The sequence below is a fragment of the Ahaetulla prasina genome, chromosome 2 (genome assembly GCF_028640845.1).
Source record: "Ahaetulla prasina isolate Xishuangbanna chromosome 2, ASM2864084v1, whole genome shotgun sequence".
Taxonomy (NCBI): Eukaryota; Metazoa; Chordata; class Lepidosauria; order Squamata; family Colubridae; genus Ahaetulla; species Ahaetulla prasina.
The window spans coordinates 292844024-292869631 of record NC_080540.1 but is presented as its reverse complement, the minus strand read 5'-3'; the positions used below and the strand labels follow the sequence as shown (position 1 = coordinate 292869631).

The 25608-nt window shown below is 44.9% G+C and overlaps 2 protein-coding genes across 7 annotated transcripts in view; both read left to right on the top strand.

Annotated features, from left to right (window-relative positions):
* Positions 1 to 22: 22 nt before the first annotated feature.
* LOC131192228 (general transcription factor II-I repeat domain-containing protein 2-like) lies at positions 23 to 15278 on the top strand. 3 transcript variants are annotated; one of them, XM_058171203.1, is made up of 2 exons: positions 23 to 77; positions 11893 to 15278. In XM_058171203.1, exon 2 carries the CDS (start codon positions 11918 to 11920, stop codon positions 13754 to 13756), a length of 1839 nt encoding a protein of 612 aa, XP_058027186.1. In that variant the 5' UTR covers positions 23 to 77; positions 11893 to 11917; the 3' UTR covers positions 13757 to 15278. The 3 variants fall into 3 exon arrangements, with proteins under 3 accessions (XP_058027186.1, XP_058027188.1, XP_058027187.1); XM_058171205.1 differs by lacking the exon at positions 23 to 77 and adding an exon at positions 6941 to 7078; XM_058171204.1 differs by lacking the exon at positions 23 to 77 and adding an exon at positions 8146 to 8586.
* Positions 15279 to 21165: 5887 nt separating this feature from the next.
* The window catches only part of HAUS1 (HAUS augmin like complex subunit 1), a 26012-nt gene continuing 21569 nt past the window's right edge, over positions 21166 to 25608 (top strand). For 2 of the 4 annotated variants that reach the window (XM_058173232.1, XM_058173231.1), the window contains exons 1-2: positions 21166 to 21249; positions 23310 to 23484. In XM_058173232.1, coding sequence (XP_058029215.1) covers positions 21229 to 21249; positions 23310 to 23484 — 196 coding nt within the window. In that variant the 5' untranslated portion in view covers positions 21166 to 21228. Of the gene's footprint in view, positions 21250 to 22287; positions 22388 to 23309; positions 23485 to 25608 lie in introns of those variants that run through there. The other 2 variants (XM_058173233.1, XM_058173234.1) reach the window with 2 other exon arrangements.

Here is a 25608-nt window from a genome sequence, read left to right as displayed (position 1 = left end):
ACCCGGAAGCGCTTCTTTCACCCGCCTCCCACGTTTCCTTGACCTCGGGTTTCAAACGCCCACGACGTGGTCTTTCCGTAAGAATTTTACTTTCCGCTGTTATTTTGTTGTTGTTTCAAAGAGAGGGAAAGACGGGTTTTCTAAAAAAATATTCGCTTTTTAAAAAAATATAGAATAACGTTCCTTTTAAAAGGGCGCGGGCCCGCGAAGAGGAAAATTCGCGCGCACGCAAAGCGCGGTTGCTGGGAGGGGGCGTGGCCGAGGTGACGTATGGGTATGGGGGCGTGGCACGCGTCGCGGCCCCGCCCCTGACGCTAGGAAATAGGAACACGTGGCTCGCTCCTGTCAATAGCTGCTCTGCTTGAGCTGCAAGCCTGCCAAGAAGAGTGAATCTGAGCATGCGCAGAGAGCGGCTTCTGCATCCTCTTTTCTCCAAAAATGATCTTTTTATCTTTCCATCTAAATTAGGATCTAACTTAAATGCTTTTGATGGGAGAAAGGTCCATCTGGGTCCAGTTCCAAGTGGGGAGAAAAGACATGGGAAACAGAATAGAATAGAATAGGGAATAGGAATAGGAATAGGAATAGGATTGAATTTTTATTGGCCAAGTGTGATTGGACACACAAGGAATTTGTCTTGGTCCATATGGTCTCAGTGTACGTAAAAGAAAAGATACCTTCATCAAGACTCATAAGGTACAACACTTAATGATAGTCATAGGCTACAAATAAGCAATCAGGAAACAATATCAGTATAAATTGTAAGGATACAAGCAACAAAGTTACAGTCATACAGACATAAGTGGGAGGAGATGGGTGATGGGAACGATGAGAAGATTAATAGTAGTGCAGATTTAGTAAATAATTTGACAGTGTTGAGGGAATTAATTGTTTAGCAGAGTGATGGCGTTTGGGAAAAAACTGTTCTTGTGTGCAGTGCTCTATAGCATCGTTTTGAGGGTAGGAGTCAAAACAGTTTATGTCCAGGATGTGAGGGGTCTGTAGATATTTTCGTGCAGTATATAGGTCCTCAGTGGAAGGCAGGTTGGTAGCCATTATTTTTTCTGCAGTTCTAATGATCCTCTGAAGTCTATGTCTTTCTTGTTGGGTTGCAGAACCGAACCAGACAGTTATAGAGGTGCAAATGACAGACTCAATAATTCCTCTGTAGAACTGAATCAGCAGCTCCTTGGGCAGTTTGAGCTTTCTGAGTTGGCGCAGAAAGAACATTCTTTGTTGTCCTTTTTTGATGATGTTTTTGATGTTAGCTGTCCATTGTAGATCTTGAGATATGGTAGAACCTAGAAATTTGAAGTAAATTTGAAATCTACTGTTGATGCTGTGTTGCCTAATATTGTAAGAGATGGAGGCTGATTGGAAAGATGGTTTAATGGGGAAGCAGAAGCACCCACTACACGAGTGAGTCTGGGCCGCTGACCCAGCTGGTTTGATGGAGCACATGGAGTTTTGTACAGTTTGTTCTACAGCGTTTTGCGATTTGGAACAGGGGTCTCCAACCCTGGCAACTTTAAGACTTGTAGACTTGTTGAAGTCCACAAATCTTAAAGTTGCCAAGGTTGGTGTCGTGTCCCACTCCTCCGCTGACGGCCGGGTCAGGGAAATCCAAATCAGGCGTGCCTCTGCAGCTCTGCCAAAGTCCTAGCAAAGTTCTCAAGGCAGGCAGGAGACCAGAAAGTGATTTCAGCAAGATAAGGTAGACTTTGCCTGACTCAGAGAATGCCAGAAAGCAGATCCTTTATATAGGCCATGGGGTGTGGCTCCATGACTCAGCACTTATCCCGGCCTGCCCCTCCCTTCCTTCTGTTGACGCCGCTTATCAATTCTCCTGAAGCGAGGGTCACTCCAGTCTGCAGCTGTTGGTAATTGACCTTCCTCAGGCTCACATGCTGTGGGGGAGGGGTCTAGTTGCTCCGTTTGCCTGGGCATGGAGCCAGGGCTGGGGGCTGGAGGCACTTCTTCCTCAGCCTGTCTGGGCATGGAGCCAGGGCTGGGGCCGGGAGGCATGCTAGGACATTCCTCAGCGTTCGGAAGCAGATAAGACGGCCCTGGCTGCGGGGAAAGCGGACGAGGCACAACAGTTGGAGACCCCTGATTTACAAGCTTTTTTTTTTTTGTATTTTGTTATTTGATTTTAATTTGTTTGTCGAATTAAAGGCCGGCAATGAGTTGGGTTTTGTCATGTCCCCCTCCCCCTCCGACGACTAGGTCTAGGAAGTCCGTATCAAGCGTGGCAACGAAGCCTCTGCAGCTTTGCCAAATTCCTTCTGAGGTTTCTCAGGGCAGGCAGGAGTCCAAGTTGTGACTTCAGCAAACTAGATGAGACTTTGCTTGACTCAAGGTTGGAATGCCAAAAGCAGGTCCTTTATATAGGCCGTGGGGTGTGGCTCCATGACTCAGCATTTATCCATGCCAGCCCCTCCCTTCCTTCTGCTGGCGTTGCCTCTCAGATCTCCGGAAGCGAGGATCCTCCCACTTTGAATTGTCTTCTGCTGTTTGAGAAATGGAGGGGTCAGAAGGAGTAGGCCCGAGTAATTCCAATCCGTAGCTGACTTCCTCTGATGGCTGAGCCAAAAGAACACACGCCGTATGAGTGAGGTTTGTTTGTTCATGTCTGACATCCTGTCCGGGCATGGGGCCAGGGCCAGGGGCTGGAGGCATGACAGGCCGTTCATCTTCATTCTCAGACTCGGAGTCTGATAGCAGGCCCGGGAGCAGACGGGAGGGGCCCGGCTGAGGAGAGGAGGAAGGACAAGGCACAACAGTTTTTTTTAAAAAAAATCATGTTTAATAAATGTAATTAATCCTAGAGGCTGGCTTCCTTGGGGTTTTAATCCTGTCTTGAATGTGGATTATTAAATCTGCATTTCTAAAAGTTTGGCCCCTTAGTTTCTACTTGTGGCAGAGAGCTGAGGTTCTGTCTTTTAGAAACACATTTCTCCTTTAGGGAAAGTATAAAGTTCTGCCTTTTTAATATTTCCTAAAACATTTCACTCTTCCAAGAGGGGTGTGTAGAAAGTTAGCACCCTTAGCACCCACCCCTCTCCTAGGAAAATGAGATATTTTAGGAAATATTAAAAGGGCAGAATATTTCCCCTAAAAGGGAGGCAGAAACTCAGCCTCCCCACCTTTGTCAATGGGCCATTAAGGCCTGGGCCAGCCTATTCTACATAACAGAGATCTACCTCCTTCAGGCAGAGCCATAGTAGGAATTCCCCAAAGCCCTTTCATGACATCATCACCCAGCAAGGCTCAACCAAGCCTGGAACACAGGCAACCTACAAAGTTACCCCTGCATTGGCCCCATGGGAGTCTGACAACCAATCAGAACACAAGCTCAAATTCAAAGCCCAACAGAGGGGTAAAACCCAGGAACTCTCAGCATCTCTGCCCTTTTTTGCCCAGGATCTCAAACCATGTGGTCCTGTCCACCATTAAAAACCATCTTTCCAAGCTGTCTCCACGTTTCCAATGTCTTTCTTCCCACTGAACCGAGGTGGACATTTCTTCCAACAGGTGGGTGCTGACTTTCTACACCAGGGGTCTCCAACCTTGGCAACTTTAAGCCTGTTGGACTTCAACTCCCAGAATCCCCCAGCCAGCAAAGCTGGCTGGGGAATTCTGGGAGTTGAAGTCCAACAGGCTTAAAATTTTAGGACTGAGCTTTCCGCAGAGTTACAATAACTTTTTACTATCAGATTGCATCTGCGACTTATACCAGCTTGTACCAGCTTTAAGCCAGCCACCATCTGTAGACATTTTGAAGATGGGTATCCACTTGGACTTGGCATTACATCCTGCCACCCCAGACTTTACCTTGCTACCTCACGTCGTCTTCTCTCTCCTGTTTATGCTTTTAACTTATTTATGCGATATTCTGCCTTAGGACTCTTGCGCCTGTGCCCTCTTGCAGGAATGGCCCGCCGCATTATCAAGGGCCGGCCTCAATGACGGGTCTTGGGACCCACAGAGGTGGCATGCGAAAAAAAAGAGCCTTTGGGGGTTTTTAGATAGGGCTTTTTTAAGGGGTGGGAGGGTTAGGGCGGGCGTTGGGGGTAGCCCGTCGGGAGGGGAGCCAGTCCTTGCGCGTGCTCGTGACGGTTTTTTAATAGGTTCGGAGGTTAGGGGGGGAGATTGCGTTCCTGTTGGTGAGGGTGGCCCGATTTTCACGGTAAGTGGGAGGGGCAGATATGGCGGAAGGGGGGGATCATATCGTTCTGGGGGGGCGCGCGCCCGATGTTTGCAAGCGGTCGCACGCCCCGATCCCTCGTCCTTTTCCCGTTCCCCGGATGGTCAAGACCCCCAGATCCTGAGCCTGCGGCTGATGTTATGCAACGACGGTCCGTAGTTAATAAGGCCCCCCTAATATATGACCTTATCCAGGGGGGCGCTGCGGACCTTATAGGCGTTACGGAAACCTGGCTGGGCACGGAAGGGGGTGTGCCCCTTGTGGAGATGTGCCCGCCGGGTTTCCGTGCATTCCATCAGCCGAGGGCTCAGGGTAGGGGTGGGGGGGTGGCGGTTGTGATTAGAGAGAGTCTAGAGCCGAGGGAGACCACTGTACCTCAGATTGCCGGGTGCGAATCCCTCTTTGTGAGATGGGGTCATAGGTGCCAGATGGGTTTGCTGATCACGTACCTGGCTCCTTGCTGCGTGACAGCTGCCCTGCCCGAGCTCCTGGAGGTGCTGGCCGGGGTGGCAGTTGAAACCCCCAGACTTTTAGTCATGGGGGACTTTAACTTGCCATCGTCCGGCTCGTCATCGACGGCAGCTCGGGAGTTCATGGCTTCCATGACGGCCTTGGACCTGACCCAAGTAGTTGATGGCCCTACTCACATTGGGGGTGGCACTCTGGACCTGATTTTTGTCTCTGGTCAGTGGTTGAGAGATCTGGACTTAAAGGAAATAGTCACTGAACCTTTGTCATGGTCAGATCACTCTCTCCTTCGTCTGGACTTTCTGACCGCCATTCACCACCGCAGGGAGACGGAGCCGATGCGTTGGTTCCGTCCCAGGCGCCTGATGGACCCGGAGGGGTTCCGGACGGAGCTTGGGCCATTTCCTGAGGGTCTGGCTCACGGCTCGGCTGAGGAACTTGTTGCGGCCTGGGAACGGGCCGCGGCGGGGGCCTTAGACCGTGTCGTGCCTTTGCGGCCTCTGACCCGGCGCAGGTCCCAACCGGCTCCTTGGTTCTCCGAGGAGCTGAGAGGGATGAAACGCCGGAGAAGACGCCTAGAGAGTTCCTGGAGGTCCAGCCGTTCAGAAGCTGATCGGACACTAGTGAAGTCCTATACTAGGACTTACCTAGTGGCATTGAGGGAAGCGAGGCGAGCTACGCCTCCTCCTCATTGCATCGGCAGATAACCGCCCAGCCGCCCTGTGGGTGACCCGCTCCTCCTACACCAGGGGGAGGGGGATGACCCGTTGCAGGGACGTGCTGAGGAGTTTAACGGTTATCTATACGATAAAATCGTTCAGCTTCGGGATGGTTTGGACCAAGATTGCGGTGATACGGGTGAGACAGCTGAGGGTGGTCTTGGCGACATTTTATGGGATGAGTTTGACCCTGTCGCCCCGAGGACATGGACAGGTTGTTGGGGAGGCTGAATGCCACCACGTGTTTACTGGACCCGTGCCCTCCTGGCTGGTGCTGGCCACTCAGGAGGTGACACGAGGCTGGCTCCAGGCGATTACGAGCGCTTCCTTGGTGGAGGGTGTCTTCCGCCGCCTTGAAAGAGGCGGTGGTGAGGCCCTCCTCAAGAAGCCTTCCTGGACCCGCTGTTTTAGGTAATTATCGTCCGTCTCCAACCCGCCGCGGCGAAGGTTGTAGAGAGTATGGTGGCATATCAGTTTCCTTGCACCTGGATGAAACTGTCTATCTAGACCTGCTCCAGTCCGGTTTCCGCCCGGTTACAGCACGGAGACAGTTTGTTCTACAGCGTTTTGCGATTTGGAACAGGGGTCTCCAACCCTGGCAACTTTAAGACTTGTAGACTTGTTGAAGTCCACAAATCTTAAAGTTGCCAAGGTTGGTGTCGTGTCCCACTCCTCCGCTGACGGCCGGGTCAGGGAAATCCAAATCAGGCGTGCCTCTGCAGCTCTGCCAAGGTCCTAGCAAAGTTCTCAAGGCAGGCAGGAGACCAGAAAGTGATTTCAGCAAGATAAGGTAGACTTTGCCTGACTCAGAGAATGCCAGAAAGCAGATCCTTTATATAGGCCATGGGGTGTGGCTCCATGACTCAGCACTTATCCCAGCCTGCCCCTCCCTTCCTTCTGTTGACGCCGCTTATCAATTCTCCTGAAGCGAGGGTCACTCCAGTCTGCAGCTGTTGGTAATTGACCTTCCTCAGGCTCACATGCTGTGGGGGAGGGGTCTAGTTGCTCCGTTTGCCTGGGCATGGAGCCAGGGCTGGGGGCTGGAGGCACTTCTTCCTCAGCCTGTCTGGGCATGGAGCCAGGGCTGGGGCCGGGAGGCATGCTAGGACATTCCTCAGCGTTCGGAAGCAGATAAGACGGCCCCGGCTGCGGGGAAAGCGGACGAGGCACAACAGTTGGAGACCCCTGATTTACAAGCTTTTTTTTTTTGTATTTTGTTATTTGATTTTAATTTGTTTGTTGAATTAAAGGCCGGCAATGAGTTGGGTTTTGTCATGTCCCCCTCCCCCTCCGACGACTAGGTCTAGGAAGTCCGTATCAAGCGTGGCAACGAAGCCTCTGCAGCTTTGCCAAATTCCTTCTGAGGTTTCTCAGGGCAGGCAGGAGTCCAAGTTGTGACTTCAGCAAACTAGATGAGACTTTGCTTGACTCAAGGTTGGAATGCCAAAAGCAGGTCCTTTATATAGGCCGTGGGGTGTGGCTCCATGACTCAGCATTTATCCATGCCAGCCCTCCTTCCTTCTGCTGGCGCCTCTCAGATCTCCAGGCGAGGATCCTCCCACTTTGAATTGTCTTCTGCTGTTTGAGAAATGGAGGGGTCAGAAGGAGTAGGCCAGAGTAATTCCAATCCGTAGCTGACTTCCTCTGATGGCTGAGCCAAAAGAACACACGCCGTATGAGTGAGGTTTGTTTGTTCATGTCTGACATCCTGTCCGGGCATGGGGCCAGGGCCAGGGGCTGGAGGCATGACAGGCCGTTCATCTTCATTATCAGACTCGGAGTCTGATAGCAGGCCCGGGAGCAGACGGGAGGGGCCCGGCTGAGGAGAGGAGGAAGGACAAGGCACAACAGGTTTTTTTTAAAAAAATCATGTTTAATAAATGTAATTAATCCTAGAGGCTGGCTTCCTTGGGGTTTTAATCCTGTCTTGAATGTGGATTATTAAATCTGCATTTCTAAAAGTTTGGCCCCTTAGTTTCTACTTGTGGCAGAGAGCTGAGGTTCTGTCTTTTAGAAACACATTTCTCCTTTAGGGAAAGTATAAAGTTCTGCCTTTTTAATATTTCCTAAAACATTTCACTCTTCCAAGAGGGGTGTGTAGAAAGTTAGCACCCTTAGCACCCACCCCTCTCCTAGGAAAATGAGATATTTTAGGAAATATTAAAAAGGGCAGAATATTTCCCCTAAAAGGGAGGCAGAAACTCAGCCTCCCCACCTTTGTCAATGGGCCATTAAGGCCTGGGCCAGCCTATTCTACATAACAGAGATCTACCTCCTTCAGGCAGAGCCATAGTAGGAATTGCCCAAAGCCCTTTCATGACATCATCACCCAGCAAGGCTCAACCAAGCCTGGAACATAGGCAACCTACAAAGTTACCCCTGCATTGGCCCCATGGGAGTCTGACAACCAATCAGAACACAAGCTCAAATTCAAAGCCCAACAGAGGGGTAAAACCCAGGAACTCTCAGCATCTCCGCCCTTTTTCGCCCAGGATCTCAAACCATGTGGTCCTGTCCACCATTAAAAACCATCTTTCCAAGCTGTCTCCACGTTTCCAATGTCTTTCTTCCCACTGAACCGAGGTGGACATTTCTTCCAACAGGTGGGTGCTGATTTTCTACACCAGGGGTCTCCAACCTTGGCAACTTTAAGCCTGTTGGACTTCAACTCCCAGAATCCCCCAGCCAGCAAAGCTGGCTGGGGAATTCTGGGAGTTGAAGTCCAACAGGCTTAAAATTGCCCAGGTTGGAGACCCCTGTTCTACACTATGCTGTAATGGATATCCCTGTGATCTGCCGGTGACCTTTTGGAGGCCCCCCAAAATACCTGTTGTGTCCCACTCCTCCTCTGACGGCCGGGTCTGGGAAGTCTGTATTCAGCGTGGCCACGAAGCCTCTGCAGCTTTGCCAAATTCCTGTCAGAGTTCTCAGGGCAGGCAGGAATCCAAGGTGTGACTTCAGCAACCAGATGAGACTTTGCCTGACTCAAGGAATGCCAAAAAGCAGATCATTTATATAGGCCATGGGGTGTGGCTCCATGACTCAGCACTTATCCAGGCCTTTCCCTCCCTTCCTTTTGCTGACGTCGCCTCTCCATTCTCCGGAAGTGGGGATCTGTCCACGTTTTGTCCTCCTGCTCAGCTGCCGGCAAGTCTAGCTCGTGGCTGGCTTCTTGCTCACACGCTGTGGGAGGTAGGTTTATTTGCTCAGTCTGTCCGGGCATGGTGCCAGGGCTGGGGGTTGGAGGCATGCCAGGCCATTCTTCTTCACTATCAGTCTCTGGCTCAGATAACAGGAGATGGGAGGGGCCCGGCTGCAGAGAGGGGGGCGGGCGAGGCACAACACTACCCTTCTCAAGAGGGACAATTGTTTCAGCTTCTTCTCCCCCACCCCCGGCACCCTAGTTTTGGAAGGATCAGGTTATTTTATTTATTTTATTTAATCACATTTTTATACCGCCCTATCTCCCGAGGGACTCAGGGCGGTTTACAGCCTGATAAAAACACAAATATAAATACAAGATAAAACACCAATTAAAAAACTTATTGAATAAGGCCGAATATTAAAATTACGATTAAAATAATAAAACCCCGTTAAAAACCAAATTTAAAATTTAAAATTCTAGTCCAGTCCTGCGCAGATGTGTCTTAAGCTCGTGGCGAAAGGTTCGAAGGTCAGGAAGTTGACGGAGTCCTAGGGTTACATGCCGTCAAGTCTGTATTGACTCTTAGGCACCACATATGGTAGCACTAAAGAAAATACAATACAGAGTAACAGCCTTGGAGGTCTTCTAGCCCAGTCCCCTGCTTCAGCAGGAGACCCTTTACCAGTGGTAGTGAATCTATGGCCGTCACCCCAGCACAGAGTTTGTTACTAGAAAGCCAGAGGTACGCGGGGCTGGGATGCTCCCCTCCCCCTCTCCATGCGCGTCTGAGGATGTTTCTCACAACACACGCCTCTCTGCCCAGCAGCCCAATGGGAGCGCTTCCTCCTTCCCCTGTCTGGGGTAAGGGGGGCGGCTCGCATGCGGCATGAGGGTGGGGCGCAGCCAGCAGCCTGCTGAGTCTGTGGCAAAGGGGATTCCCGTGGTGGGGTTGGAGCATAGCTCACAGTGTGGCATAGTGTTGTGACCCAGGCCCAAGTAGGTAGTAGTAAACTCAGTCAATTTAAAAACAAACAGACTTTATTAGAACAGCTGAGAATTAACTCATTCTCAGCGTCGTCCAAACTAAATCAAAGCAAATTCTTCCCAATACAATTCTTCAGTCTTTATCACCAACTTTGGTCTAATTAGGCAAACTGCCAAAGGCTTTTCTCGGCAAAAGCTCAAAAGCAGAAGATGCCGACAAGAAATAAATGCAGCAAGACAAGGAGCAAGTCTATCAACATTGTTTTCCGACAAACAGCCCAAATGCCATTGCTGGTCTTTTAAGCCTTATGGGAGGGGCCAATCGTCTCTTAGCCCTACTCCTGAGTTGTCCTCTTTTTTGAGCTTCTCTTGTCTTCTGACAGCTCTTCTCATGCTTGCACTAGGAACAGGCTCCTCCTGTTCTTCTGCCTCACGACTGTCTGCCTCTGTAGGCTCTGGAGTCCGCACATCACTCCCAGATGCCCCTGACCCCACCTCTGCCTCCGACACAGAGCCCTCATCCGGGCCTTCCTCCAGGACTGAACCCATGTTCTTCCTCAGCCTCATCGCTGTCCGACTCAATTGCCAGCTCCACAGACTGCTGGCGGACCACAACACATAGCTGTTGGAGAAACAGAGCACTTGGGCCAAAGCATGGGCTTTGCGGTCCCAGCCCTGCACATCCTGCTGGCCCTGCCTTGTTGCTCGTTGGAGGCTTATCTATAAGAACATCACACATAACTAATTTTTATATAATGCACTGGCTACCTGTGGTCTTTCGGGTGCGCTTCAAGGTTTTGGTAACTATCTTCAAAGCACTCCATGGCATAGGGCCGGGCTATTTACGGGACCGTCTGCTGCCACCGATTGCCTCCCACCGACCCGTGCGCTCTCACAGGGAGGGACTCCTTAGGGTGCCGTCAGCCAGGCAGTGCCGACTGGCTATGCCCAGAGGGAGAGCCTTCTCTGTGGGGGCTCCCACCCTCTGGAACGAACTTCCTCCAGGTCTTCGTCAACTTTCCGACCTTCGAACCTTTCGCCGCGAGCTTAAGACACATCTATTTATTTGCGCAGGACTGGACTAGAATTTTAAATTTTAATTTGGTTTTAATGGGGTTTTATTATTTTTATTGTAATTTTTAACATTCGGCCTTATTTAATAAGTTTTTTAAATTGGTGTTTTATTCTGTATTTATATGCATGTTTTTTTATTAGGCTATAAACCGCCCTGAGTCCCCTGGGAGATAGGGCGGTATATAAATGTGATTAAATAAATAAATAAATAAATAAATAAATAAATAAATAAATCTTAGAGGTAAACCACTGAATTGCTTCTCCAATCGTATTGGAAAAGAAGTGTGGAGGCAAAAAAAATATTGGACAGAAATACACGCTTGGATAGAAAAAAAAATGATAAAGGAACACATAGACTTAAAACCAGAAATATTTCTGTTGGGTATCGTACCAGAAAAATATAATACAGGGTATATGTACTTAACACATGTTAACATGTATTAACAGCGGCTAGAATTGTGTTTGCACAACACTGGAAGAGCATAGAGATCCCTGCAGAAGAGAATGTAATAAAAAATACTACAATGTGCAGACATGGACAGATTAAGACTTAAAGTTAAAGACAGGGAAGTCACTGAATACTTCTTAATATGGGATTGGTTATCGAGCAATGGATAAGTAAGCGCTATTGTCACTATATGTTTATTATCAATATTCTGATGAGACGTTATTGTTACTATATGATGACTACTAATGTTATGAACGCTATTGCTGATGATTACTCAAAATAAAAATACCCAGACAACACACTGTTTATATAGAAATAGAAATTTTTGCTCTTTTCTATAAATAAAAAATAAATTTTTAAAAAAAGGAAATGAAGTATGGATGATTGAGGTCTGCGCGCCTCCTGTGTATGGGAAATGTGCACTAGACCAGGGGTCTCCAACCTTGGTCCCTTTAAGACTTGTGGACTTAAAAAAAAAAAAGACTTGTGGACTTCAACTCCCAGAGTCCCTCAGCCAGCAAAGCTGGCTGAGGAACTCTGGGAGTTGAAGTTCACAAGTCTTAAAGGGACCAAGGTTGGAGACCCTTGCACTAGATTCCACTTTATCTTATTTATGCAAATTCCCCAAGAAGTAGGTCCAACACATGTACTGTTACAGTGGAGGTTGTGCTGATGGTCAGCCAATTCAAAACGGACCCCCAGCTGAGAATCACTGCCGTAGATTATTGATTCAGAAAGTAATCCGTTTCTTTAGTGATAACTAATCGTGTTAGCTATTTTTGGTATAGGGATAATTTGTATTGGGTGCTTCATTTTTTATTTTATTTTTTATTTTGTGTTTTTGTAGACTTCCTAGTCTTGAACAGCCAAAAATGAGCACACCAAAAAAAGCAAGAACAGATAGTGGAAGTTCATTCCAAGAGGCCTGGACGGAGTCATTTGGAGTGATTGAACGCAATGGGAAAGCGTTATGTATTCTCTGTAATGAAAGTGTTATGTGTCACCCATCAAGCGTCAGGTGGCACTTTGACACCAAACACAAAAGTGTCGCCAAACTTGAGGAAACTGAAAGAACAAATCTGACAGCTGCCAGTTTTCAGATTTCACTGTGTATAGCGAAACATGGTAAGTCCCTTTCCGATGGGGATATTATCAAAACGGCCCTATTGTCTGGGTGTGATTCCCTTTTCCATGATTTCCCAAACAAGGACAAAATTATTCGACGCATCTTTGAGATGCCGCTTGGCAGAGATACTGTTGAAGATCGAGTCCAGCGCATGGCAAGTGATGTTAGCCAGCAGCTCACCACTGACTTACAAAAGGCAGCCTGTTACTCCATGTGCTTGGCTGAAAGCACAGATGTAAATAATCGTGCAACACTAGCAGTCATTTTGCATTATGCCGTTGGTGACGTCATGAGAGAAGAGTTGGTGAAACTGGTGTCTTTGCCTGAAAGAACACGAGGGATAGATATCTACAAAGCTGTGATGGAGGCTTTTTTGTCTCAAGACATAAGACCAGAAAAAGTTGTTTCAATTACTAGCGATGGGGCACCTTCTATTGTGGGGGCAACATCTGGTTTCATACAGTTGTTTGTTAAAGAAACAAAGCATCAAGTCATTCCGTTCCATTGCATTATACATCAAGAGGCTCTTTGTACCAGGGAAAGCAGCAGAAAAATTGACGATGTCCTCAAATATGTCACAGAAATGGTGAATTACATCATGGTTCGTGCTCTGAATTTTCCACAATTTCAAGCACTTCTTGAGCAGGTTCAGGCACAGAATAATTGTTTACTTATGTACAATAATGTCCGGTGGATGAACAGAGGAAGAGTCCTGGAGAGATTTGTAGCCTGCTTGGATGAAATTAGGCTGTTTATGAATGAAAAAGGGCAGGAATATCCACAGCTCACTGATACGGCCTGGCTTACCAACCTCACGTTTTTTACAGATTTTACACTACACTTCAGTGTACTGAACAAACAACTACAAGGTGTAGGGAGAACAGCAGAAAGGATGTTTTGTGATATCAAAACATTTGAGAGAAAACTGGAGGTTTTTGAAAGAGACGTTGAAAGTGGGCAGCTGAAATATTTCCCAAATCTAAAAATGCATTTAGAAAAGTCTACAACACTTGCAGACAATCCTCCAAGCCGTCAGGAAATCTGCAAGGAATTTTCTAGCGTTGTAGCAGCTGCAAAGGTGAATTTTAGTAACAGGTTTATACAATTCCGTAAGATGGAGACGACCTTGGGTTTTCTTACTTCTCCAGATAAAGCTGAATTTGAAGAACTTGATCTTTCCTGCTTACACTGGTTAGATTTAGGAAATCTGGAAATGGAGCTAGTGGAATTTCAAGAAAGCTCTATGTGGAAAAATAAATTCTATAGCCTGCGTCAAACACTTGAGAAGATAGAAGGGGTGACAAAGGACAGCACAGTTAGTTCTGAAAATGAAGTCCTTAAAGTGTGGAATTCTCTGCCAGTTAATTTTAAGTCAATGAAAGCACTTGGGATTGCTTTCCTTACTTTGTTTGGATCATCTTATGCTTGTGAGCAGCTGTTTTCAGCTTTGAATTATATCAATTCTGACACCAGAAGCAGACTAACAGATGACCTGAGGGCTGCATGCGTTGCTCTCATACTTACAAAGTATGAGCCAAGGTTAGACAAATTATCAGCATGCACACAGCAGCAAAAATGGCAGTAATTGGTCAAAAGCATGCCAGATGCAAACTGTTACCTTTCAGTAAAAAGTTGTTTGTATCATTGAAAGCTCTATTATTGTGGTTTTTTTTTTATTAAGACAAAAGATGTTAATCACGGATGAGCTGTTTTTTCTAAACTAAAACCTCAGTATTCAGGTTATTGCCATGTTGGCACTCTGCGATAAATAAGTAGGTTTTGGGTTGCAATTTGAGCAGTCAGTTTCTAAAAAGTTCGCCATCACTACCCTATACCATTCTGGACAAACGGTTGCCCAATTTCTTCTTAAAAATCTCAAGCGATGAACAGGAGGCAAACTGTTCCATTGATTAACTGACAAACCGTACTTTGCTGACAAACCGTACTCAACGAGTATTCCTTAATGGTACTGCATCTATATGGAGAGAAATAAGCAGTGTATACAGCAGTGGTTCCCAACCTTTTCTTGTTTGAGGCACAACCTTTTCTTGTTTGAGGCACCCTTGGAAAGCCTTTCAAAAGTTCCCGGCACCCTTATAAGGAAATAGATATTTAAAATCTCTGTAGCTCAAAAGTTCCCGGCACCCTTATAAGGAAATAGATATTTAAAATCTCTGTAGCTCAAAAGTTCCCGGCACCCTCAAAAGATCTCACGGCACCCCTTAGTGCCGCGGCACACTGGTTGGGAACCACTGGTATACAGTGTACTTCATAAACAATTTAGATGAGGGAATAGAAGGGGAATTTACCAGATTTGCGGATGATACTAAGCTGGCAGGAATAGCAAACACCCCAGATGATAGGCTCAAGATCCAGATGGATCTTGACAGACTTGAACACTGGGTCCTATCTAACAAAATGAAATTCAGTGTAGAGAAAAGTAAAGTCTTACACTTAGGCAAGAAAAACCAAAGGGACACATATAAACTGGGGGAAACCAGGCTTAACAGCAGTAACTGTGAGAAGGATCTTGGAGTCTTAGTGAACAACCAATTAAATATGAGCCAACAGTGTGCAGCGGCAGCCAAAAAAGCCAATATAATCCTAAATTGCATTAACAAGAGAGATAATCAAAATCAAGAGAGGTACTAATACCACTATACAAAGCCTTAGTAAGACCACACCTAGAATACTGCATCCAGTTTTGGTTACCACTATAAAAAAGACGTTGAGACATTAGAGTGCAGAGAAGAGCAACCAAGATGATTAGGGGACTGGAGGCTAAAACATACGATGAATGGTTGCAGGAACTGGGCATGGCTAGTCTAGTGAAGAGAAGGACCAGGGGAGACATGATAGCAGTCTTCCAATACTTGAGGGGCTGCCAGGGAGAGGAGGGGGTCAAGCTATTTTCCAAAGCACCTGAAGGCCAGACGAGGAACAATGGATGAAAATTGAACAAGGAGAGAATCAACTTGGAAATAAGGAGAAATTTTCTGACAATGAGAGCAATCAACCCATGGAACAGAAGTTGCCTTCGGAAGTTGTGGGAGCTTCATCACTGGAAGCTTTCAAGAAGAGATTGGATTACCATCTATCAGAAATGGTGTAGGGTCTATTGCTTGGGCAGGGGGGGGAGCGGAGGGCGGGGGGGGGGTTGGACTAGACTACCTACAAGGTCCCTTCCAATTCTGTTAATCTTAAAAATCTGTTAAACTGTTCTCACTGACAGACAAGAAATTTCTCCTGAATTGTTGCTTGAAATAGATTCGGAAAAGGATTTGGTAAAGGACTGTATGATAAAATGGGCACAGAATATTCAGGAACCAATAATGTTGGAAACATGAGAGAAAATCTGGGTTAGAAATGTTAAGTTTACACAAGCACAGAATTTAAGGGAAAATTTTTATAAGATGTTTTATAGATGGCACTTAGATCCCAAAAAATTATCACGTATGTATCCTGATATCCAAGCGAAATGTTGGAGGTGTGATTGTGATGACGCTACATATTTTCATATTTGGTGGACTTGCAAGAAAATTAAGGCCTTTTGAATAAGAATTTGGTGGATTATTCAAAATGTACTGAAGAAGAAGATAAAGTTCCTGCCACAATTTTTCCTTTTGGGAATTATAACGGATTGTACAGGGATTGAGACTAAATTGATTCTGAATTTAATAACAGCAGCAAGACTGTTGATTGGACAATACTGGAAGAAAGAAGAGGTACCTACAATAGAAGAATGGATATTGAAAGTCATTAATTTGGCTGAGATGGCTAAAATCTCAGCTTTTTTAAAAGACAATACGCAGGAAAGATATTTAATTGAATGGAAAAAATGGATTGATTATTTACAAAACAGATATCAGATTAAGAAATATCAGATTGCCTTTGAATAATTAGGAAGTATTATTTTATGTAATGGGGAGGGGGTTGGGAGATGAAAAGATTTGGATGAGGTTAATTGGATTAGAAGGGAAAATTTTACTCTATGTTTGGTTTATGTATAACAATACCTTGTGATTGACCCGGGAAGGGGGGGGGGGAGAGGGGAAGGGGGTTTTCTAGGAGGGAGGGGGGAAAAAAGGGGGAAAATGTTTTTGTTTCTTAAAACTTTTTCAATAAAAAAAGAAAAAAGAAAAAGAAATTTCTCCTGAATTATAGGTTGGATCTCTCTTTAATGATCTTCCAACAGTTGCTTTTTGTCCTGCCTTCAGGTACTTTTTACCTTTTTCTTTGTGAGAGCCCCTGAAGCAGGGGTGAAATGCTCCCGGTTTGGACCGGATTGCCGATCCGGTATCGATGGCGGCAGGTGGTTCAGAGAACCGGTAGCAAAAATCCCTGCCCCTCCCATGCCCAGCTGAGCCGCGCGATCATCAGAGGTTTTTTTTTTTTTTTACTTTTAAAAGCATTTTTTCTTTGGCCAAAAAAATACTTTTAAAAGTAAAAAAAAAAGCCTCTGATGATTGCGCAGCTCAGCTGGGATCATCAGAGGCTTTTAAAAGCATTTTTTCTACAACCTCTTCAGTGGAAGAGGTGGTAGAAAAAAATGCTTTTAAAAGTAAAAAACAAAAAGTTGGCCACACCCACCCAGTCACGTTACCCCTCCCCAAGCCACGCCCACAGAACTGGTAGTAACGAATTTTACATTTCACCCCTGCCCTCAAGTATTGGAAGACTGCTATCATGTCACCCTTCGTCCTTCTCTTTGTTAGACTAGACTAGGTTAAAGCCTAGAGGAGTCCCTTCAATCTTCTAAACTCATCACCTTCTGCCCTAAGTTTCACCTAATTTTATCACTGGTTCGCCGTGCACTGAAAAATGTGAAAAATGAAAATGAAAAATGTGCTCCCGACACAGCCTTCCACCCATGTGCTTTTGCTCGTGTGTGCAGTTTGCACACACGGTGGATGGGTGCTGGCCCACCCGCAGGTCGCCACTATCGGTTCGCCTGGTAGTATTATTACCACTGGCCCTAGCAAAACCTTATGAAAGAAAAGAAAAATGGCAGCATTCATGTTTGATGGGTGGTTTTCAGTAAATCTAGGCAAAATCAGATGTGGTGCACATTCTAGTAATAAACTATGGTTAACAAGCAGTGTTACATCCTAGCAGTGGCTAAGTGAATCATAACTCCACTGGTTTGCCCGGGTTTCCACATTAACGTGATACAACACACTGACCGAACCATAAATGAACCTTCTGTATTAATTTCCACATGGCCCCAAAATCTAATTATGGCTAATTTCTGATTCAACTCCTACCCTCAAAACGACGCTATAGAGCACTGCACACAGAACAACTATGACACAAGAACAGTTTTTTCCCGAAGGCCATCACTCTGCTAAACAAATAATTCCCTCAACACTGTCAAACTATTTAATAAATCTGCACTACTATTAATCTTCTCATCGTTCCCATCACCAATCTCTTTCCACTTATGACTCTATGACTGTAACTTTGTTGCTGGCAATCCTTATGATTTATATTGATATATTGACCATCATTTGTGTTGTAAATGTTGTACCTTGATGAAGGTATCTTTTCTTTTATGTACACTGAGAGCATATGCACCAAGACAAATTCCTTGTGTGTCCAATCACACTTGGCCAATAAAAAAAAATTCTATTCTATTCTATTCTATTCTATTTGGCATCTGGTTATTCAAGCCCTAACCTTCTCTTACCGGTGTCGGAAGTTAGCACCCACCCTCTCCTAGGCAAATGAAATATTCTAGGAAATATTAAAAAGGCAGAATATTATATTTCCCCGGATGAAAAATGGGGAAACGTGTTTTTTTAGGCAGGAAGCAGACTCACTCTTCATAGCCCCCACCCTCCAGCAGATGTCAGTCACTTAACAGATTTTATTTTTTTTAATTTTTATTTGCATTTATATCCCGCCCTTCTCCGAAGACTCAGGGCGGCTTACACTATGTTAGCAATAGTCTATTGCTATTTGTATATTTATATACAAAGTCAACTTATTGCCCCCAACAATCTGGGTCCTCATTTTACCTACCTTATAAAGGATGGAAGGCTGAGTCAACCTTGGGCCTGGTGGGACTAGAACCTGCAGTAATTGCAGGCAGCTGTGTTAATAGCAGACTGTCTTACCAGTCTGAGCCACAGATGAAGAGATAGCTAGATCTATTCATAAGCAAATGCACTCACCCAACATCCAACAAAGATAGGATTAGCCCTCAGCCATAATAGGAATTGGCCCAAACCCTCTTCATTAACATCATCACCCAGCAAGATTCAACCAGGTCTGGGACTCAAAAGACAACCTACAACATTAGCCCTGCATGGCCCTATGGGAGTCTGACAATCAATAAGAATACAAGCTTGAATTCAAACCCCAAGAGAGGGTATAAATCTCTCTCACACACACCCGTGTGCTTTTTGCCCAGGACCTCAAAACCGTGTGATCCTGTCCACCATTAAACCATCTTTTCAAGCAATCTCCATGTTTCCAGTGTCTTTCTCCCCACTTGGAACTGAATCCAGATGGACATTTCTTCCAACAGAAGTTAGCACCCATCCCTCTCCTAGGAAAAAGAGATATTTTAGGAAATATTAAAAAGGGCAGAATATTTCCCCTAAAGGAGAGGCAGAAACTCAGCCGCCCCCCCCCACACCTTTGTCAATTGGCCATTAAGGCCTGGGCCAGTCTATTCTACACAACAAAGATCTACCTCCTCCAGGCATAGTAGGAATTGCCCAAAGCCCTTTCAGTACATCATCACCCAACAAGATTCAACCAAACACAGGACAGAGACAACCTACAAAGTTACCCCTGCATGGACCCATGGGAGTCTGACAACCAATCAGAATACAAGCTCAAATTCAAACCCCAAGAGAAGGTATAAATCTCTCTCTCACACACACCCATGTGCTTTTTTGCCCAGGACCTCAAAACCATGTGATCCTGTCCACCATTAAACCATCTTTTCAAGCAATCTCCATGTTTCCAGTGTCTTTCCCCCCCACTTGGAACTGAACCCAGATGGACCTTTCTTCCAACATCGGGATGCATCAGTGGGGTTTTGCTTTGATAACCAAGTTCTACTTGTAATGCTAAATATGTTGTATAAACAGAAACTTCCTGTAATGATGGAAAAGCTGCACTGGAAATATAAAACTTCCCCCCCCCCCCATTTTTTTTCACATCTACATAACAAGCTGGTAAAAAATGATCTTGGAGATAAGGATAAATAATAATAATAAATTTAACTCAGTCAAGGGCAGTGGGAGGCATCCATCTGGCTCAAAGTGTTTTAAAGCGGTTATCCCACTCTGTTCTACTATATAGTAAGACAATATTAGATAGATGGGATCAGGACAAAGATTAAAAGGATACAGACAGTCCTCGTTTAGTGACCATTCAGAGTTATGACAGACATCCCTCCGAAGGGTATTTATGACCTGGTTCTGGAGTTCTGATAGCAACTGGAGGTTTTTCGAGAAGAGATTAGTCAACTATTTGACTGGGAGGATATCAGATCTCCTGCCTTGGGCAGTGGGTTGGACTAGAAGACCTCCAAAGGTCCCTTCCAGCCCTTTGATTCTATGATACTACGAATATTTCATTTATTTACTCTCCCCACCCCCTTTAACTTTTATTCCAGGGGTCTCCAACCTTGGCAACTTTAAGACTTGTGGACTTCAACTCCCAGAATCCCTCAGCCAGCAAAGCTGGCTGAGGAATTCTGGGAGCTGAAGTCCACAAGTCTTAAAGTTGCCAAGGTTGGAGACCCCTGTTCTATTCCAAGTCAGACCCTTGACCTAAAAGGACAAAAAGAAAACATGCCTTTCTTTTCCTCGCAAAGGGTTATTTTAGGCCAGGGGTCTCCAACCTTAGTAACTTTTTTTTTAATATTTTTTTTTAATTTTGTTTTTTTAATTTTTTTTTTAATTTTGTTGTCAGAAAACAACAAAATACCTTATACCACCAGGCTTGAAATCCTGGGATTAGAAAACTTACAACTCCGTCGACTTCGACATGACCTGTGTTTAACACACAAAATCATCTATTGCAATATCCTTCCTGTAAAAGACTACTTCAGCTTCAATCGCAATATTACAAGAGCAAAAAATAGATTCAAGCTTAATGTCAACCGCTTCAAACGTGATTGTAGAAAATATGACTTCTGTAACAGAGTTGTTAATGCTTGGAACTCATTACCTGACTCCATAGTCTCTACTCAAAATCCCAAAATCTTCAACCAAAAACTGTCTACTATTGACCTCACCCCATTCCTAAGAGGACTATAAGGGGCGTGCATAAGAGCACAAAAGTGCCTACCGTTCCTGTCCTATTGTTCCCTTCATTGTATCAAATTAATATAGCTGATGCATATTTTTTTACATACATATATATATATATATATATATATATTTGTTTTCTGAGGTTTTTTTTTAACCAAAGACCTATATATATATATATATATATATATATATATATATATATATATATATATATATATATATATATATATATATATATATATATATATATATATATATATATATATATATATATATATATATATATATATATATATATATATATATATATATATATATATATATATATATATATATATATATATATATATATATATATATATATATATATATATAAATTGGAAATGTCTTGGCCAAGACATTTCCAATTTTACACGGGAGAAAACCCGAACAACCAAAGACATATATATATATATATATATATATATATATATTCTTCATGATATGTTGTTTTATTTATGACAATGTTTGTATACTGTTGTGACAAAATGAAATTTTAAAAAAACAACTTTAAGGCTTGTGGACTTCAACTCTCAGAGCAAAGCTGGCTGAGGAACTCTGGGAGTTGAAGTCCACAAACCTTAAAGTTGCTAAGGTTGGAGATCCCTGTTTTAGGCTGCAGGGGGAAAAGCAGCACCGACCGCCGGGCCTACAACTCCCAGGAGCCCCTTCTTCATATGACGTCATTGGCCAGCGACCGAGAAAGGGAAGCGGGAAGTTTGCACCGCAGGGCGAAGCGAAAGCCAGCATGGAGGAAAAGTTATCGAAGGTGAGCGAGGCTCAGACCATTCGGGGATATTATTATTATTTTTTAAAAGAAAGAATAAAAAAATTACAAGGCTGGCAAAGATTTTCCTGAAAGGACACGTTTCCCTGTGCTCTGTGTTTCCTGGTTTGGGCTAATGTTTTCTTTTATTCCTAGCCTTTACATGTATTTATAATTATGTTTTACATCTGCATCTCCCATAAAATACCTGCTTGACGAAATAAAATAAAATAAAATAAATAAAACGAATTCTTTCCAACTGAAAGCCCCTTTTGATTCTGCAGCTCCAGTATAACAAATAACAATATTTAGCAAATGATTTCCTGCCTGGGCAGGGGGTTGGACTAGAAGACCTCCAAGGTCCCTTCCAACTCTGTTATTCTGTTATGTTATATCCTGCCAGGCTCAAAGCTTTTGTGTATTTATTTATTATTTATGATTTTGATTTTGTATTTTTGTTTTTACCTGGCTGTAAACCGCCCTGAGTCCTTCGGGAGAAGGGCGGTATAAAAATCAAATAAATAAATAAAAATAAATAAATAAATTTATATACCGCCCTTCTCCCGAAGGACTCAGGGCGGTTTACAGCCAGGTAAAAACAAAAATACAAACATTAAAAACATTTTAAAAAACTAAATTCAATTTGGCTAAGAGAGACTAAAACTCTAATAAAAAACCCCATTAAAACTATTAGGCCAGCCCTGCGCGATGAAACAAAAGTGTCTTCAGCTCGCGGCGAAAGGTCCGGAGGTCAGGGATTTGCCATAACCCTGGAGGCAGATCGTTCCAGAGGGCAGGAGCCCCCACAGAGAAGGCCCTCTCCCTGGGGGTCACCAGCCGACATTGTCTAGCCGACGGCATCCTGAGGAGACCCTCCCTATGGGAGCGCACTGGTCGATGGGAGGCCATTGATGGCAGTAGGCGGTCCCGTAAATAACCCGGTCCTATGCCATGTAGCTGTGAGCTCCTAGAAGATATTTGATATTGGGTTGATATTTGTGAGAGGAGCAATCTGTGTTCTCTTCTTCCTTATAATTACAGCTGGGTGACCTTGGGACAATCGCCAGGAGAGAGTGAGTTCTAGTCCTACTTTAGCCATGAAAACAGGCTGGGTGACTTTGGGCCAATCAACCAGGAGACAGTGAGTTCTAGTCCTGCTTATGTATGAAAGCCAGCTGGGTGATTTTGGGCCAGTCAATCAGGAGATAGTGAGTTCTAGTCATGCCTTAGGCATGAAAACCAGCTGGGTGACTTTGGGCCAATCACCAGGAGAAGGTGAATTTTAGTCCCATTTTAGGCATGAAAGCCAGCTGGGTGACTGTGGATCAATCGCCAGGACACAGTGAGTTCTAGTCCCACCTTAGGCATGAAAACCAGCTGGGTGACTTTGGGCCAATCGCCAGGAGAAGGTGAGTTCTAGTCCCACCTTAGGCATGAAAGCCAGCTGGGTGATTTTGGGGCAATCACCAGGAGACAGTGAGTTCTAGTCCCACCTTAGGCATGAAAGCCGGCTGGGTGACTTTGGGCCAATCACCAGGAGACAGTGACTTCTAGTCCTGCCTTAGGCATGAAAACCATCTGGGTGACTTTGGGTCAGTCACCAGGAGAGTGTGAATTCTAGTCCTACCTTATACATAAAAACTGGCTGGGTGACTTTGGGCCAATCAACCAGGAGACAGTGAGTTCTAGTCCTGCTGATGTATGAAAGCCAGCTGGGTGATTTTGGGCCAGTCGATCAGGAGACAGTGAGTTCTAGTCACGCCTTAGGCATGAAAACCAGCTGGATGACTTTAGGTCAGTTACTTTCTATCTGCTCAATCCACCCTCACAAAGTTGTGGTGGGGGAAAAGAAAAGTAAGAGGGAATATTATGTATGTTTGGTACCTTGAATGATTTATAAAAAAATAAATAAAGGCGAGATATAAATAAAATATATTAATAAAAATTCTAAGTTGCCATGACACTGATATATTAAAGTCACGCCTACTCACCTTTTGAAATGTCTTCATACCCCAGTAGCAAAATGGAGGAGAAAAACCGTCGTTCTTTTCTTTCTGTAACAGGTCACTTCATGGCTGAAGAATGTTTTTGGGGAGCAGCCAATCCCTCCTTTCGAAGTGAACGCACGGACAGTAGATATTTTGTATGAGCTGGCCGAATGCAATGAGTCCAGAGATGGGGACGTCAACTTACTAATTGAAGATATGAAGCAGAAAGCAGTGGAGTATGAGTCAGATGGTGAGATTCATTTATTCCCTGCCTTTATTGTTTTGATAAGTAGCAATATTTTTTGAAAGGGAGGACGTTCCTGTTGTGACGCAGGCCCAAGTAGGTAGTAGGAAACTCAGTCAGTGTAAAAACAAACAAACAAACTTTATTAGAACGGCTGAGAATTAACTCATTCTCAGCGCAGTCCAAACTAAATCAAAGCAAATTCCTCCCAACACAATTCCTCAGTCTGATCGCCAACCTTGAGCTTAATTAGGCAAACTGCCAAAGGCCTTTCTTGGCAAAAGTTCAGAGGACGCCGATAAGAAATAAATGCAGCAAGACAAGGCTATCTACGTTGTTTTCTGGCAAAGAGCCCAAACGCCGTTGCTGGTCTTTTAAGCCTTATGGGAGAGGCCAATCATCTCTTGGCCCTACTCCCAAGTTGTCCTCGTTGCTTGAGCTGCTCTTGCCTTCTGGCAGCTCTTCTCATGCGTGCATTAGGAACGGGCCCCTCCTGTTCCTCTGCCTCACTACTGTCAGCCTCTGGAGGCTCTGGAGTCTGCACATCACTCCCCAATGGCCCTGGCCCCACCTCTGCCTCCGACGCAGAGCCCTCATCCGGGCCTTCCCCAGCCTCCAGGACTGGCCCACGCTCTTCCTCAGCTTCATCGCTGTCTGACTCCGTTGCCAGCTCCGCAGGCTGCTGGCGGACCACAACACTGCCTAATATTCCTTCTGCATCCTGTTTTCCCCACAACAACTTTCCTGTGTGGTAGTTATCTAGCCAGCTTTCATGCCTAAGGTGGGACTAGAAGTCACAGTCACCTGATTTCTTTTTCTAGCAAATTTTTTTTTATTTTCCATAATAATTCCCACAATTTGACCAGTGTACAATACAATCACTTATCCAACAATCGATCCTATACTCAAATTATATTCCATCAGGGCTGCTCGACCGCCACTCCCTCCCTTAATCCTTTCTACCCTTCTCATCCTTCTTCGACTTTCCCCACCATCCTTCTCCTCGCTTTCCTACTTCCCCACCTCTTTCCCACTTCTCACTACCATCCTTTCTAACCCTCTATCTTCTCCTCCTTCTTCTCCTCCTATCCTTTCTTCTCCCTCCCTTCTTTCCTACCTACCTACCTGCCTACCTACTTTCTTCCTTCTTCACTCCTCTTTCCTTCCCCTTTCCCTTCCGGAGCGGTTACCGAGCAGTCCCGACTTTACACCATTCCAACTTGTTTAATTCTACCATTATTCCTGTACAATGGCAATCAATCAATTTATAATCTTCCCCTTTCCCCCCAGCCATTTCCCCCCTCCTCCCCCCCCGAGACTTCCCAGAAGTCACCTGGTTTCTAACCTAGTGCTTTAACTACTTGATTTAGAACCATTCATTTAGCCACCGTTAAAAGTTACAACAGCACTGGAAAAAAAAAAGTGACTTATGGCCATTTTTCAGACTTATGACCATTGCAGCATCCCCCATGGTCACGTGATCAAAGTCGGAGTGCCTGGCAACTGACTCATTTTTATGACAGCTGCAATGTCCCGGGGTCGTTTTTGATCCCTTTTTTCGACGTCCTCCTTCTTGTGCCATATCCGTCATCGGACGTTGGCGATCATGTTGGCGATCCTATTTTTATCAGCATCCGCACGAAAAAGGGCTGCTGAGTTTTGTCCGAGCCAGTCCCTTAGATTTTGAAGCCATGATGTTCTTCTTCTGCCTGGATCTCGTTTGCCTTCAATCTTTCCCTGGAGGATTAAGTGAAGGATGTCATATTTGCGACCTGCTGACAAGCAAAGATTCATTTAACTAACTTTTTATGGGGGTGTATGTTATTTTAATATTTGGGCAAATTTAAATCAGTTTTTTAAGGGATGTTTTAACTATTGTGTGTATCTGTATTTTATCTGCCTGTTCACCGCCCTGAGTCCTTCGGGAGAAGGGCGGTATACAAATTAAAATATTCATTCATTCATTCAACTTAACGCCGTGCAGTGATTCACTTAACAACTGTGGCCGGAGAGGTCATAAAATGGGGTGGAAAACTCACATAACCGCTGTCTTGCTTAGCCACAGAAATTTTGGGCTCCATTACAGTAGTGGGCAAAATTTGGCTCTGGGGCCTCTGGTGGCTCAAAAGA